This window comes from Pholis gunnellus (assembly GCF_910591455.1).
Source record: "Pholis gunnellus genome assembly, chromosome: 21".
NCBI lineage: Eukaryota > Metazoa > Chordata > Actinopteri > Perciformes > Pholidae > Pholis > Pholis gunnellus.
This window is the reverse complement of record NC_136548.1, coordinates 11,493,346-11,511,089: the sequence shown is the minus strand read 5'-3', so window position 1 is coordinate 11,511,089 and position 17,744 is coordinate 11,493,346. Positions and strand designations below refer to the sequence as shown.

The 17,744-nt window shown below is 41.4% G+C and overlaps 1 protein-coding gene across 1 annotated transcript; it reads right to left on the bottom strand.

Moving 5' to 3' along the window:
• Positions 1 to 707: 707 nt before the first annotated feature.
• On the bottom strand, positions 708 to 15,893 carry LOC306712912 (integrin beta-3-like; the record flags this gene model as incomplete). The annotated part of the gene is made up of 15 exons (XM_079182388.1): positions 708 to 1,400; positions 1,977 to 2,143; positions 5,189 to 5,308; positions 5,530 to 5,630; positions 5,724 to 5,946; positions 8,787 to 9,231; positions 10,223 to 10,357; positions 10,834 to 10,923; positions 11,616 to 11,711; positions 11,869 to 12,030; positions 12,280 to 12,442; positions 13,783 to 14,035; positions 14,179 to 14,383; positions 15,150 to 15,235; positions 15,821 to 15,893. 15 exons carry the CDS (start codon positions 15,891 to 15,893, stop codon positions 1,332 to 1,334), a joined length of 2,388 nt encoding a protein of 795 aa, XP_079038514.1. The 3' UTR covers positions 708 to 1,331.
• Positions 15,894 to 17,744: the final 1,851 nt, after the last annotated feature.

Sequence of the window (17,744 nt, the reverse complement as noted above, 5' to 3'; positions counted from 1 at the left end):
TGGTAATCCAACAGCCAACTGCCAGGGGCCCCAGGGACCCCCAAAAGTCCCAGGCTCATCAGTGGTGATTTGACAGATTTGTTTTGGAATTTCACCACAAAAGTATACTACACAATCAACTAGGTCCAGCACTATTAAGCTACATAGTCCTACTGTCTTGTAGAAGAAGATTGCATTATTATTTTCTACTTGTTTTGCAATTTCCATTTTGGATGATTATAATAGGCCTCCATCTATCTTACATTTTGCATAGATAGTGCATTTTCATCCATGGTATAGGTATAGGAATACTGGCTGGTCTCTGGGTTTTCGCGCAACCTCATTATTGTCAGTGTGCTTTTTGTCTGCACTGCTTTGATCCCACAGATTTAATTAATCTGCAAGTAGCCCACTTTGCTCCATGTAGCCTATGCGATATATTTCATCTGAGATCTGCATGTTGTATACTGCAGATGATCTTCTCTTTGCACAACGACCATTAGCCAGCTTTACTTGCATTTAAAGCCCAGGAGATGGAAGCAGAGCATTGCAGACAAAAAGTACACGTAGGTGAGTCATGGTGAAGCAATACAATAATTTATTAGTCACAGATCTAAGTATAATCATTTTTAAGCAAGTGATCACGATCTAGATGTGTCTCCAAATTCCTGTAATAGATTGTGTAATTTCAAATCATTGAATTTGGTTATAAATGAGAAAATCTTGTCTCTAGATCTAAAATGTTTCAATATGTTTTAGCCATGCTATTGTCTTTCCCATCTCAAAACTGGACACCTGATGCGCTTGTAAAGTTCACCTCATAAGAACTTGAACATGACATATTTGCATTTTCTGAAGCACATGGGAGAAAACACTCATCTCTCAGAGTCCACACAAGAAACTGCACTCATTTCAGTAAATCAACAGTTTACTCCAAACCACACCATATCTCTAGCAAGGCACTTGACTGAATTAAAGACATCTTGTGTTCTTCCACTGACTTCAAGGATTAGTTCACCCACGTCACTTTTTTAAATATATTTTCCCACTAAGCCTCAGTGGTATCCAGTCATGTGGATAGCTGTGGTTTCTCTGGATCAGTTATTCAGAGTGATCTACAGATCTTGCTGCCAATAGTTAAAATCAAAACAATATCTTATTTATCAGTATAAATGGGTGTTTATGACAAATCCCTGATAAAACGTGTCCTCAGAATCATTTCTACATATTTACAAACACAAATAATTATTCATTATTGTCTTGTGACAGTAGAGGCCTGCACATGATTCGGTGCCTTCCCAAAAAGGACAGTAAAAGTCTACTATTCTCCATCCTCGTTCAGTTCAGTAGCATCAGTCTTTTCCTCTGTATGTGATGTTTGTGAAGGTAGATGTGGCTCCTTTGTAGAGAGGATTGTGTCCCTGTTAGTCAAATACACATAAAGAAACATACAGTAAGTTAAGGTGAGTTCACAGACACAAAATAAATTAGAGATGCTTTTCTTGTTGTGGTTCGGGATTCTAGGAAAATCCCCCAAAAAAACCATGAATGTGTGATTTAAGATTTCAATTCCGCTACTCAGTGAGCATCTTCAAAATCCTGTGCTTCTTTGGTTTCAGGTCTATGGGATTTGGGTGTTTTTGAGGCCACAAAGAGGCCTGTTACTAGTAAAGGCTTATTAGCGTTAGCTAATTTAAAGCCAGCCCTTCCGTTGGCAGTCTTTTGTTCTGCTGGGAGAAACAGCATGCCACAAAATAATTAAAAAAACATCTCCAGAAATCTAGCGCGAGAGACTGTGTGTGGCCTTTTGTGTGTGTGTGAGAGTGTGTGAAGATGCCATGCCATGTTTTATATATGAGTCCAAGGAGTTTCTTTTGCCTCAAACAAAATCTCAGTGCAATATTTTAAAATGCAACTCTAAATGAACATTGACTGGACCTTGATTTATATCTCAGTGTTATCAGAGCATTTACTAGCCTCATGCTAAATTCACTGACCGTGTCCCACTTGGCACGAGCCCGTTCTTCCTCAAATTTGGCGAACTCCCGTCTGTCGTGGATGGTGACCAGAAGTTTCCAGATAAGCAGAGCCGCCAAGCCAAGGAACAAGATGGCTCCTGCCACCGACAGGAGCAAAACTAAAATGTCTGGACCCTTGGGGCAGTCTGGTTGGAAGAAAGATGAGATACATGAATGAGTAAAGTGCAGATAGAAGATAAGCCAGGAGCCAGGCGGAAGTCTGATTTCATAAGGCTGTTTCCACATGGATTAGATTTTCAGAGGATTACTCCTCTGAATGCCATTCATTTTCAGATTCAAAGGTTTGCTTTTGAATTTCTGAGACGAGACATATTGCCACATGTCAAGCTGGTAGGTGTATGGAATAAAATCCGGAGATGTGGTTTCTTCTAGCACAAATAACATGCTTTTTAAGGTTATCAGATCTGCAAGTGAAGCCAGAGAATAGGGCAAGCAAAACAGTGGGGATGGAGGCAATGGTGATTTTAAATACCAAAGAACATAGAGGAGGATGGGCTGAAGTGGAAAATAGCACACACAGCCAGGCCACAAATCTCCCTTCCCTCGTTGTGGTCTGGCAAAACTCAACAAGAGTTTGATTTGCAGAGTTTCAAGAAGGCTGTGCAATAGCTGACTGACAGCATGAAGACTGAAATGAGACATTAATTGTTGAGCCCTCCTTCGTCCTTTTTCCCATCATTAGCTGTTCCGGGAAAACTTTCTCCTCAATTAATCACCCAACATTTTTCTGAATAAACCTAGTGTCTCCAACATCTAGTTTAAATAGATTTGTTAAGAGGAAACAAGCCACATCATCATCTAAACACTCTCATTAGTTACTCTGATTGGTTTGGCCCCTAGTTTCCAGGTTTAATTAATTATCAATGGATGTTTTTTAAACTTAAATCATTTTGCAAAAACCTGGATGGGGACATTAAGCTGGATTTGTGAGGCTATAGGAGAATGAAGATCAAGATTATAACCTGTGTTTTAAAGGCCCTGAAAACATATTTTCTCAGACAGCATCGTATTATAAGTGATTTTGATTATTTCAGATGTTTTGTCTGTCCTCTTCTTACTGGTTTGAAGTGGACTCAGTTGTCCCACATTTTTTTCACTAAAAATGTCTGGACTGTAATTACTGATATTTTGGCCACTTGGGGGCAGCAGAACCAAGCTGGCCTATCATCATCTTTAAATTGATATCTCAAACTTGTTAGCAACAAGTTGCCGTTTGGATTCATTTGGAGTCTTCTATCTGGGCACCCGATGAGATGAAATGAGAAATGCCCCCAGTCATATTGTGCTCCAATATATGCAGGAAAAAAACAACTAAATTCAATCATCTTCTCTTCCTGTGAAACAAAATATGAAGAGTAAGCTGCTACCAACCAGTTTCAACCAATAAAATCATCAATCTGCAACTTTTAGTGCCAGGGGAGGTGTGTGTGGAGCCACACGGCAGCTTTGCAGCTCAGTATCGCACTATACACCAACATTTTAGTAGTCCAATCAAATGAAAAGGATTTTGATTCAAATCCTTCTTACAACTGCTCAAATATTCCCCTTCATTGTGGAATATGTCACAATACCGAGGCTAAAGACGCTCCAGCTTCCATTTCACCGGGACTTTAAGTTGTGGGTCGGGAAAACCAAACAACATGCTGTCAGTTGCAATTAAACTCTGGGATAATTCTCTTTCACATACAAGTAGTCTTCTGATCCATTGTCAATATAGAAATATTAATTATAGCTGCTTTCATTTTGAATGTTGCACAGTTATTAACAAATATTTGTGTTCACATGGAAGCAATTTAGTTTCCTCATTGTTTCAAAACATGTCTTTTTACTTCTAGTCATCAGTTACATCTGGTCCAAATGAACGTACTTGTTTGTTTGCCAGACTGCATGTTTGTCTGAATATCTAAGCATTTGTCTGTGTGTGTGATCCCTGTAGTACACACGTATGTGCTTATTAGTGTTGGGTAACGTAGTGGGGCAACCAAGGTGAAATTTTACAGCTGACATCAAAGCTTTACTCCTCATTCCTCTATTTCCTGCTCTTCAACTGACCCTTTTGATCCCTAAAGCCGCCAACATTATGGATTATATGTAAATCAAGTCAGATTGGTGCTACAATATTATTTCTGTAACATTACTTCTAAATTTAAAAAAAGGCTTAGTCAACTTTGAAGGGTGTCTGTTTCCCATCTTCCCCTTTTCTCTTCTTCTTCTCCTTTGTAACACAACTTCATGTTTCTTTTTAAGAATGTTCTTTCTCCGTTTCTTTTGCTTACTTAGTCTCCTCTCTCTCCCTCTCATGATTTCCTCTGGAGGATATGTAGAGTCAGCGGGTTCCAAGAGGAGCTGGGCAGCTGTTTACGACCCTCTTTGACACAGCGGGGTGCGCTGTGTTCAAGGCAAATTTTGGTGTACTTCTCTGCTACCCAGTTGCGCCTAAATTAAACACACACATTCATTAAAGGCAGACCCAGGGGCAGACTTTCTCTGCGGGCACTGGTGGCCATTAAAGGCTGTTTTACCGCCCCACGCTCTTTCTATTTGGCCACTTAACAAGCAGATGAAGGGCAGGCAGCGGGGAAGTGACAACTTGAAACACTGATTCCACAAAGCAAGGAAGTTTGCTTGTTTGGCTGGTGTTGCATTTGTGGTTGTAGATTTTACCTGTCCAGCACTGGGATTTACTGTCTATCTGTCATTGTGACTATACCTTCATCCATTTCCACATATCAACTCTGCCATATTAATAAGTTACTGTTCTCAGAGCAGTATTGATAGATTATTTCTGGCCACGGGGCAGTGGAACAACCTGTAAACACAACATTGACAAATAAGCTTTGCATAAAATTGTTACAGCTAACAAACAATTGCCTGATTACACATCCAGCAGACACATAGAACAGCATGAGCATTCATTCGGAGTGGTGTTCGTAGCCACCAGAGTAAAAGCTCTGGGTTTGGTCCTCAACATCTCCTGAGGGCAAATATCTGTCTCATTACTGCAGCTGCTAAATGATCCACTGAGCTCACCAGCTAGTTGCAACTTTGTCTGTATGCCATTTGGTTATGAAAGATAATACATTTTCTAATCAAAAATATTGATTAGTGCTTAAAATATGTGCTTGTTAGGTGAGGTATGCATGTAGGCCTACAGTATGTTCCTCTCTTACCGGGCTCTTCGACGACAAACAAGATGGACTTGCCACTGGCGTCCTCATAATATTGGAAACGCTCCACGCAATCATCCTCATCTTTGTATGTGCAGTTCACAGCATTTGTATCATGGAGCACTGCGTGGAAAATTAAGAGAAAATGGTTCATCAGTTAGTCATGACAACATCTTAAAAAGCAGCGTAATACAGATGTTTTTGGTTGTGTTTGAACGCCGTAAACTGAGTTTTGTCTACAAAGAAACTTTCATGAACTTTATAAGCTCACTTTGGACCATTTTTCATTGACATAATCAATCAAAAGGCATTTTTACCATCATTAAGTGTACTGTTTTTCTCACCTATTTCATCCACAAGCACTATCTCATCCTTGCAGATTCGAGAGCAGGTGTTGTCGTCAAACAGCTTGCCCCTCTTGAAGTGCTTACACTCCACACACTCCCTTTTAGAAGAAAAATATACATCCATCGGTCCATCAGCTCATTTCAAACAGCTTTCTGGACACCGAACATTATAACTACGTGTTCAGACTCACTTCTTCATGGTGCAGGCGTCCTGGCAGGTGGGGCACTTGTCACATGTGGCTCCGTAGGCACCGGGCTGGGTGCACTCACAGGCCCCGCACACACACTGGCCCCTACCGCTGCACAACAAGCCCAGGTTGGACATGCAGGTGTCAGTGCGTCTGGAGCAGTTACAGTTCTCACCCTGCCAGTCTGGGGCACACTGGCAAAAGCCACAGTTACAGACACCGTGTCCTAGGAGGGAGGAAAGGATACAGGAGCTACTATAACATTGTTTACTGGTTTGATTTCCATTTCCACACACCGAAGGGTGGCATATGAAATAAACAGCGAAAGAGGAAGTGAATAAACAATAAAGGAGAAGAGGATAATGTGACCAAATTAAATTCTGTGTGACAACCAGGGTGTAGTTGGAGTTGGGAAAGAGGGAGGAAAGAGGGAGGAAAGGGGCGGGAGTGCTTGGTGAATGTAATTTCAGTTGTTGTGCATCATTTGTTTTAAACAACCTACGTTTGATCGGCTAATATGAGTTCCATGTGTCTATGGCTTCGTCATTCCATAAAATAGAAATTGATGCACTATTTGATACATATTTCTCTAAAATTCAGCCTGACTGACACGCGTGGGAATTTTGGGAAGTCCACCAGAAGCTTTGTGGGTTTGAACAATAATTGGCTGGTCATTATGAGTTTGCAATGCCTGGCCATGACTTGTTAAAGGCTTATGAGTGAATATACCGCAAGCCTGTGTCATACATATCTGTATTTTCCTGTTGCAATGACGTGTTTTAACTTTATTTGAGAAATGACATGGTTCCTCTCTATCTTGAGCAATATCTACCTTTGCTTTGCCTTTAAACCCTTAATTCAACAACCAATTTTTTTCAATTCCAAAATTAGTCATATGTCCTGCTAAGACATTTCGTAGCTCTATAATTCTAGAGCTCTTGAATTTTGATCCCGACCACTGGAAAGCAGAAGCGATAAGTCATGTTAGAGTCCTAAAACCCATTTAATTGTGTGTCTGTGGTGTCTGGGAGGCTTTTATATTTGGATGCATGATTCAGTGTGTGTGAGTGTATTTGTGTGCATTGGTTTGTTGTTTTTCCTTGTATGTGTGATGTGTGCATGCAAGAGAGTGACAATGCAGAAAACATTGTGGCCTATCACTGCAAAACAAAGCGCAGATAAACAATGAGACAGTAAGCCACTTGGAACAGTCTGACTGTATAAAGAATGATCAATGAGCAAACTGCCATTACCACTTGACCACAGGACCGCTGGCTTTTAATTAGACCATTCTGTGGGGGAAGAACATGGACCATGGTCCTCGCATTGAAAAAGGTATTTCATGACAAAAGCAGACCATGTTTTACACACAGAACATTTCCAGTTCCCTCCCACTTAGCCCTTTTCTGACCAAACATGGGTTTATTTTTAGCCCCATTACACCACACCGGCCAATGAGTAAGCAGAAAGGTATTTTCATGTTAATCCAGGGGCTTTGGGGAATACAAAAAAAAACATTTCTGTGTGAGAGCAGCAGAGGGGAGGGTTTGAGTGATATATGAGATCTGATGATGTGATGAATCAAGGCAGTATGGGCCAAAACTTCTGCAATTAACACATTTTAAATATCCCCTGAGTAATATATCAATGCCAGCTCATGTATTTTACATATCAATAAGAGTCATTGGCTCAATGAGAGAGAGGCCTGTTCATTTTGACTCCCTGATCTCTATTCCTTTTGTCCTTTTCTTGCTATTCTTTGTGTCTCCTGTCTTCCTCCGACACTTAAATCCTGCCATCCTTACAATAGTAGTTTGGCATTTACAGAAGTACACTTATTCTGTTCCTTTTTGAGAGTAAGATGAGAAGACCGATACCGGGTTTAAAGATGAAGCGACCTGCAAGAAAGTAGCCAGTTAGCTTATCTGTTTGAAAAAGCTCAACCGCGGCGGAGAAACTTTCAGAATAGTGAGAGTCCCCTCTGACCGGAGAGAGCTACCGTTAAACTTAAAAAAAGATTTATTTTGTGCATGAATCCAGTCAAACTCACACAAAAGCTCTGCCTGGCTGACACAAACATACAACCTGAGCTTACACTCACACACGGTGCACACACCACACCATGTGTTTATTGTGAATGGAGCCCATGTCCCGGGCAGAGGGGAGAGTTGTTATTGTATGTAATTCTTCCCAGATGAGGTGGGTGGCAAGTCAGTGTGGTGAACGGTGACTGCCTCCCCCGACGGCCAAGGTGCACGCATTCTCTGAAACTCCACCACAGAGACACACAATGTTCATGAATGTCAGTGGGCCATTTTAACCTCCGCCACATTTGTACCCAGATTGCGTCGTGTGCGATGTAAAAATAATGTTAAAGGGATAGTTTAACATTTTGGGAAATACGCTTATTGGCTTTCTTGCAAAAGAGATAGATGAGAAGATCCATACCGCCCTCTTGTCTGTCTGTTAAATATGAATATACACCAAGGAGCAGGTTAGTTTACTTAGCGTAGCTTAGCTTAGCTTAACTTAACGGGGAAACACCAATAAGTCACCGCACCTGGTCAAAACAATAGTCCAGCATATAACCTCCCATCAAAAAAGGGTATTTGATTAAATAAACAAGCTATAATGTGTTAATAAGTGTGTTTTGGAGGTGTTATAGGCATATTTTGTTGCCTTTAGACAAAGCCAGGCTATCTGTTTTCCGTGGTTGCAGTCATAATTGTAAGCTAAGCTAATCGGCCGCTGGCTCCAGCCTGTTTGACTCCAGCCTGTTTGACTCTCAGACTGGAGAGTTATATCTATTTTAATCAAACTCATAATATGAATGAGTACATTTTCCAGAATGTTGCACTTTTCTTTACATTTTGTAGACAATACAATGAATTAATCAAAAACGTCCGATTGATCAATAATGAAAAATAATTATTAGTTGCAGCCCTAGTTGTCAATTCAGTTTCTGTCACCTGTCTAATCATCTTATTGTTTCAGCCCTATCAGCCTATGATTCCACTTGAGATGCTCAGGCTCAGTTAATTATAAAAGAAGCTCATAAGATCTCACCTGAACACAGTTCCCCCTTGTAGCGCAGGCAGTTGAAGTCATCACACTCACACAGCTTTCCCCAGACTTTTCCAAAGTCACTGCTGTGACACACACACTGGCCGCACACACAGTCACCACGGCCGCTGCAGATGGCAGACTGAGATCCTCCAGAGCCTGCGGGTCCGCTGCAGCGGTCCTGCTCCGTGGGGTTGTAGTCACCCTCTGCACACTCGCAGTGGGGCCCTAAGCGACCCGGGTCGCACAGGCAGATGCCACACTCGTAGGTGCCATTGCCGTGGTTACATTTGGGGCTATTGGGCTCGGCCTTGGTCTGGCACTTGCAGTCGCACTCAAAGTTGACGGTGATGGAGAGGGAATCCTTGAAGCCCACCGGCTTAATGATGAAGGTTTTCTTCTTCTGTTTAGGGCAACCTCGAGCTCTGGCCTCCACGCTGAAAGAGACCTGGATGAGAGGACGGAGTGAGTTGTAACTTGGTACATTTTGGGTGAGAAAAGTATTTGGTTCAAACATGTTTAGAGCCCTGTCTATTTTTTTCTGCAACCACGTTTGGTAAAACCAATCATGCTTTATAGTGGATTATATCAAATGTAACAACACTTTAATTATTATTCATTTAATAGCCGCTCAAATTGTGAGCATTGTCTAATCATTGTCGGTGAAAACAGCACAAAGACCTGACACAGGGAATGCCTCCATATTTATTTCGTCAAAGTAATTGTTCATAGAGCGCTGCATCCAAATCTGGTAAATGTCCAAAAGTAGGCAGTTACTACATCTGGAGAGACAGCCATATATGGCAAAAATAAGAGGGGCTGAGGCAGAGAGAAAGAAATGTGTGGAGGCCAAAAAATCGTCACCTGGAGTGAAGAGAGAAAAAGGACTAGAGCCAAAGAAGCTGCGATAAAGAAGAAATGCAAAAAATAAAAAGGGAACGAGGAGAACTCTTTAGGCAGAGTTGGCAAAAGAAGAAAAAACAATTTCAGGAAGACAAGCTCAGAGACAATGCTGATACACTTTTTCCATCATCTGCTTTGACATCATAAGGAAATAGGGAAGATCCTACTTTAAAGACGTGTAGATGTCAGCCAGAAGGGAAATGGAAAGAGGCAAATAAAGAAGGTGAAAAATAGTATATGGAACTAACTAATGTTATTTTTGAAATCAAGACATGATTATGTCTACTACAGATAGGACATGTTGGAATGGGGGTGAACAAGTTTGTATGAGAGTTGATAATACTGTTATCATACTGTGCAAATGTCGTAACCCATCTCGTCTATTGCATCCTTTTTTCTTAAAACAAGCATTGCATCTGCTCAAGGCGATGCCATTATTACAGCTATTTCATTATGCAAACCATTTTATCTAAAGTACACATTACCTCACTTTAAAGGGGTTACACGCCCAAAAATGGGGCGGGGCATGGACTGACCGTGTCTCCTATCTTGAGCCCTGAGCAGGATTTGAAGCCAGGGATGAGCTCTCCGTTCAGACAGGTGGCGTTGAAGGACAGGGACAGCTCCTCCGGGACGCCTTGAAGCTCCAGCTCCACCTTGGAACGGATTTTCTGGCAACACCGATGAAGGAAAACAGAGGGAAACACATACACATGGAAGGATGAGTATATCGGCTTGCATCTCGAGGCCATAAACGAATGTTAGGTCTTAATACTTTTTTCTTCTCCTCGTCTGTGTGCACATCACTTAATCTCCTGCTCTAATAGTAAGCCTATACATTAATTTGGGTGTAGAGACGTAGAAGTGCATACATGTACATCAAAGTTACGGCAAGGATTGAACCTAAAATACATTTTCATTCAATAAACTTGTTCTTTGCATAATAAACCCAAATAAAACATAAACAATGAAACACAGCCAGGCGTCTCCCACATTTGGTCATTTTCACACCTCCTTAGACTTTGGCCCGACCACATCTATGACTCAGACACTGTGGGTTTGTGTCAGCAAACACATGTCATCGCCTGAAACACTGTCTAGTCTAAAGTGTGTGTGTGTGTGTGTGGGGTGTGTGTGTGTGACCTACAGCATAGGCCTTCAGTATGAGCTGGATAACATTGCCCGAGTCGTTGGACAGTGTTCCTACTGTGGTGCCAGGAATCAGCTCACTGTAGTTCTGTAAGACAGAAAGACAAACAGACTGTCAGACAGTTGCCATTCTACACAGTCAGGGAAACTATCAATAAACCATTACCAATAATTGATGTTTCTTCAGTTACAAATACGTACGTAGATAGAAGCCTTTTTGTGGGAAAATGTCAAAAATGTTCCCAGTTTTTTCTTTGTTACCCAGTTCAAAAGCAAAGCAGGCAGAAAGTACAAACAGGGATGCGTGCAGCAGTTACTCATCCATTATGTCACACTGGTTGCATTGGTTTCATGGTATGAGATAGTTGTGAGAGTTGTCCCAAACCTTTACCGTTGACAGCAAACGCCCTAAAAAAGTGTGTCACACCCTAACTCATGCCACAGCCAATGTTCTTGAATTCGTTTTCCTTTATGAACAATGACTATATTTATGAATTTATTTCCTCTAATTCTCACTAGGTGAGTGTTTCCAATTTGGGAAAAACTGAGTTTGTAACTTTGCCGTGTCTGAACAGCGTATTATAGTGATTCATTTTGAGTTTCCATTCATGCAGGATCCAAGAATCTCAGTTTAAAACCAGTGAGGTTTTGAAGACTTGAACTACATTATGTTCAAGATGAGATGATTACCGAGTGGGGGATGCCATCCTCTCAGTTTCAGTTTTAAAATGTTTGCTTAGTTTACATTTTTGATGAGTAAAGTGCTGGATCTGCTCTGACCTGGTACAGAGGAACCACAGGGTTGGTGACAGCAAAGATGAGATTGATGTTGTTCTCCGACATCTTCTCTGTGATCAGAGCTAAAGATGGGTAATCCTGTGGGACCAAACAGGACGGTGTGGTTAGCGCTTGCACACATAAACACTGAAATGTTCCCTTTAATCCTTTACTCATTCAAACAAAGGGTTCCATTGGCTCTGATTCTCTATCATACTGTCTGTGCACCGAACACACACTTACAGTACACACTAACCATGGTGGTAGACATGCTGTACATATTGTCAGAGTTGAGGTGGCACTGCCCGTCGTTGGGCTGCACGATTCCAGCCAGACGACCATCCAGAGCCACGTGAGTCTTTGCGTCCGAGGTGAAGATCAGAAGGTGGGAAGCACCGGGGCGCCAGCCGATCTCCTCCTAGCTCCCATCAAACCACCAAACAGCAAAAAGGAAGGAAGCTCAAACTATTTAATTCAACTTTTGGATGAGGGATTTCATTTGTTGGTGGACTTTCATCTAAAGCAGCAAAGCTCTTTATGATTAACTTCTGTTTTAATTGTATCAGCTACTTCTTCGTCTTTTGGAAATGTTTGTGTGTTAAAAGAGACAAAGATTGTAAAACAAAATCAGAGTTATGTTTGTGAGAAAGTGAGTGAGTTTCTCCACCTTGCACACAGCAGCCTGGATGATGGCATCAAAGCCTCCCTCCGGGGCATCTCGGTTCCTGGACACCATCTGCTTCTTCACTTCCTCTGTGAAGCGGCCCACCTCCTCCGTCAGGGACAGAACGTGTTTGTAGCCAAACTGAGGCAGGCAGGTGGTGTTAATGCTGTCAGTGAAACAGAGATCCAGTGATCAGGGTTGAGCCGAGCTGCTGGCAGCTTGCTCATGCATCTGAATGTCTGTTTATATATACCATTGTAAAAAAATGTGACCTCTACAAAGGATCAAGAGCTGTCTAATTACTGATAATATACTTTGTTGAGGGGTCAGCTGTTATATCAAACAATCAGGTTAATTGGATTTATATGCTTAAAATAAATATTTAAATGTAAGCTACATAAATAAGTTTCATTTTCCAATTTAATTTTGTAGAAGTCTTTTGTGTCATATATGTAAGTTACATCCCAGGTGATGTCTTAACATGACAGCTCTTTATTTTACAGTTTTTCACTTCAATCTTCCTAATATGACCTTTAATAAGAACAAGACTTAAGAGTCTGCAGCCGTGCTCGAAGCTCTTTGAGGCTCTACGTATTATTGGCATATTAGCACTTAACTCAAAGTACAGCTCATAGATATTCAATATATACATTTTACTCAAAACATCAAATGTCGACTTCATGATAGCGCTAGAAGAAATGTCAGAGGCTCACCAAAGTTGTTAAGGGTTATCCCCTAGGGACCATGAATGTCTGTACAACATTTCAATCCATCCAAATAGTTGTTAAGCTATTTCAGTCTGGACCAAAGTTATGGACTGACTCGCAGACCAACGTTACCATCTCTACAGACTTTAAAGTAAATTCTCCTGTTCATCAGTAAATGTTTCTGTTCTGAAGAGATGTTAGTTTCTCAAAAATGTGCATTTGGTCAAAAAGTGGACCCCTCTTTCTCTCCATATTTAATTCTCCACTCGTCTTATCTTTTATCCAAACATTCCTGGAGGCTGGAGCTCGGCAGACTGTGTGTAAAGTGTTTGAGTATATGACCCCCAAGAGACCGTAAACCACCAAAACAACCTCCGAGGAGCCTTTGGCTGGAGTCACGGCTCTTTGCATTGGGATGTTCTTACTCTCTGGGCAGATCAGCCGCGGTTGATTCAGAGGAGCTGACCGAGCACTAGGGAGCCACTGGAAGCCTTTAACAAGTGCTGTGACTCTGAGTGTGTTTGCAACGCTGTGTTTAAGTGTCCTAACAAAAATGACGTCATCTGCATAATGAAGCTATTCCCACATGGAGGCATAAACAACCGCTGAAATCAGCACCAGTAGGTACCTATTAAGAAGGTAACACATTGTTAGCCACTAAAATAAACGTTCCTTTACAAAGAGATCTGGATTCAGTTTAGGTACTTATATTCAGACAAGGAAACAGGTGAAGGAGGCCCACTGTTTTGTCCAAGCTGGTTTAATAACGCATGAAGCTCTTGAAAAACGTGTCTTTTACCTGTAGCAGGGGTTCTTCACAGCCTCTTTGGGGGAGATGTACATGTAAGGCGAGATCGGCTTGTCCACAAAGGCCCCAAAGCCCATGCGGAGGTTGCTGGTGGTGCGGTTCATGGCCTCGGCCAGGCCTTTGCCCAGCGTCCTGAGGCGGAAGAGATCATCGTTCATAGAGTAGGAGAGATCCATGAGGTAGTAGAGATCCACAGGGTAGTCCTCCACCTGACGCACCTTCACTGTGAAGCGCTTGGCATCATCTTGGAAGTGGGATACAGAAACACCATTTTTTACACAGAAATGCGTGATGTTACTCGTAACTTCTATTGTATGTAACTCCCCTCTAAATCTCTGTTTCAGTATGTCAGACACAAGACCCACGAACTCAGATGGTAAACCCTACCTGGCCTGAGGGTGATGTGCAGTTTCTGGGGCTTTATCTGGGTGACGTCTTGCGTGGCCCCCGCTGCCTTCTTGCTGAGGGGCCGGTCCTCAATCACCTGCAGTTTGCTGGTCGGAGACTCCAGAGCTGACGGAGCACAGCCCGCTGCCACCAGGTTACTCTTCAGATCACAGCGGGAGGAACTAGCAACCCCCTGGCCAAAGTCCTGGCAGAAGAGGAATTTACATATTATCCAGAAAAGCCGTTTCCAGCAACCTCCTCGCTGCTTTGGAAGCATTTTAATGTGTTAGGAATGGAATCAAATAGTCATTTATTTAAAGAATTCTCATCTGTAATGAAGCTGTTAAGATAAAATGGGCATATTGGATTCATTTAAACTGTAATGGGCCAGTCCTGAAAAAGCCCAACAATATGTGTCTATAAAACAAATCTCCTGGAGTGAAGAAGCACTCCAACATCTCTCCAACAAACTCCGGACTTAAAAGGCAAAATTCCACATGAAATTTAAATGCCCATCCTATCTGAACACAGTCTGATAGTTCAGCCGGTGATTCTGAATATAAAGAAGTCTCAGCAATAAACCAGAGTGCTCAGGCCGAAGTCACTTTGGGAAAACTTTGAGTAGGTTGAGTATGTTGACTCCAAGTTTTCCGATATGAAATCATTGCACTCATTAGTTTAAACCAGAACATATGACGATATCCGCATGCAGTCACACGAGTTCAGTCATTGTGTCTTAAGTGCCAGGAATCAAATAAAAACCCCAAACAGATTATAGATAACTCAAGGTGTATAGGGTAGATTTGACTTTAAAGAGACATTTGTTTTCACCTGAACCTATTTGATGTTCTCAGTTAAAATCTTCTAAACCAGATAACGTGGCCTAAAAGGAGCTCTGTACCACCCTGCACCAGCCCGGCCGGCAGAAGGCTCATTGCTTGAAAGAAATGAAGTGGAAAAAAGAAACCCACCTCCTGGAAGCACCACGCACAGCTGGGGTGCACAGCCAGACATTGCTTGCATGTGCTGGCCCCTCTGGAGGTGCAGACAATTGAACCTGTAACCAAAAGCTGGGTTAGGTTTTCCAACATATACAGCAATTCTTTAATGTTCGCCTTATATGGGGGTTACCTGTTGTACTTATTTGTGAATAATTCTATAAGAAGGTTGACGTTTTGATGTGGCAAAGTAAGTTTAGGTTTATGTCTCAGTAAAAACATGAAGGCCAGAGAGAACAAGACAAACATAGAGAGTTTGTTTAAGAAAATGAAATCGTTAAACCTCCATTTCATAACATTTTGGTTCAATAAAACCCATCTGAGAAGTTTTCGGGTGTTGGATATAATGTAAAAAATGATTAATTCTACACATATGATCCGTCTTTGACCATTCCCTCAGTGTCATAACAAGCCAAATTAATCCTCAAAATAAGCATGCCAAATTTAGAACAACAGCCCTGACACCTTAAAGTGGACATCTGACTAGGACATGCATATTCTCTCCCGGTATAGAAACAAGTTGAGTCTCAGTAGAGTTGAAAACTTGTCTCATGGGTCTTTCCTCTACAACACATTCTTGGCTACACGGGCAAAAAACAACAACATGAAAACAACAACAGCAGTAACCCAAAGTGAGAACCCACCGCACACTCCTGTTATTCCAGTAGACATCAAAACACACATCCATAATATCCCTCGCGCCGGGAGAGCACCCATCCTGGTGCGCGCTCTCTGTGAGGACGGAGCCTGCCAACGAGCTGCGGTGGAAGTACAAGAACACAAGAAAAAACGTTCTTCATCTGCAATCGACACAACTCCAAATAGAGTAAAATGTCTTAACGCCACCCCTCCCCTACTCCCGCATCCACGGCTCTCATCATCATACTATTAAGTGTAGTGGGCGGGAAAAGCGCAGCATCCAAAAAGCTGTGAGTTAGAGGTTGTATTTTGGTGGAGGGTCTGAGCATCATACATGTGACATACCAGCTGGCATGTTGTTGTGCACTCTGGTATGTGTTTAAAAGTTGTATATACAGTAATAAACATATATCATAACATTATAATAGCTTCATTTTAACTCCTTAATGTCCGCAATACGAAAATAAATGTTCCTTGCATTTTTTATTTCCTTTGGGCAATAAAAACAACAACCAATAGGTTTTTTTAAACAGTCCCCACTGTTTTTATTATAGGCCTCTATAGTTGAGAAGTCGCTTCATGGTAAAAGTGGAATACAAACAATGTACTGTAATTATGCTACTTATAGTATACCAACACATGTCAATGTGTTGCCATGCATTTAGTAGTGAATACAAGTGTATTTGTCAGTGAATAAATATAGGTTGTATTGTCTGAACCTCTGAATTAAGAAGTGTTTTTATTGTGCTGTGCAAATAAACAATAGGCTTAATATAAAGAAAGCATGATCTGTAATCAAGTCTATTCGAGTTTTGCATTAGTATACACTGCCCACTAGTGGACACTAGCTGTAAAGACGAGTCTGAACACTGCAGCGTGCACTAGATATAAAATGCCTTTTTATTTGATCTGAATAATTACTCAATAAATGTGTTGGAAAATGAAACACGGACCGATAATAGCCTAATATTTAAATGTTTCAAGAGAACGATTAAGGTTTATTTCACTAAACATACATCTGGTTGTTGTTTGTAATAAAAATGGGTGCTTTCCCACTTATTTATTTAGATTCTCTGTTGGCCAAATACTGACAGAACTTTTTTCACAGGCTATAAATGGCTCTACCACGTTGATTAAAAATAAAGATTTTTAATTGGCAAGAATACTGCCTGAAGCCAATTTAAGCTAGTCAGAGTGGTCGTCACACATTTTTCTGCCGGCGACATTTTGACTTCCTCACCTCTTTACTTCCCCTCTTCGTTTTCCTTTGCATTTGGGAAGAAAGGCGGATCTGATTTATACACACATCAATTATGGTGACATGCTGCCCCCTTCAACCAAGGTGCAAACCTGTGGTTATGTACAGAACAAGCTAACTTAGAATTATTATTAATATGATTCACAATGACTGGACAACAAACATATGTGATTTTATAGGTGTATATATGTGATAATGGTTAAATAGGAAGGATGTTACCACCCTGCATGGTGTCCATGGTTGTAGTACAATTTACATCCACCAGATGTCATTTCCTTACAATAAGCCACATATTTCTGTTCAACTCATTTACATAGGTTCAAATTCAAAGTTAAATTCTTTGACCAGGACTTTATCTATGATATTTGGATTATGAGTCAAGCTGAACTCCTGAAATGTTTTTAACAATTCAGGGCCAGGGACAAGGATGTTGTGGAACATTTAGTTCTTGCTCAACAATCGTTTTATTTGCATCTTGCTGGGATTGTTTCATTGAGCGGAGCGTCGTTGGCATGGCAGTGAGATGTGAACAGGACTGGCAACTGGAGCGGAGCCCTGAGGCTTACCAGATGTAAAGAATGAAGCAGAAGAAAAACAATCACCAGCAGAGACAATGAGGAAAGTGCAGAGTAGTCCCGAATCACTTCAGCTTGTCATTTAGAAGGGCAATG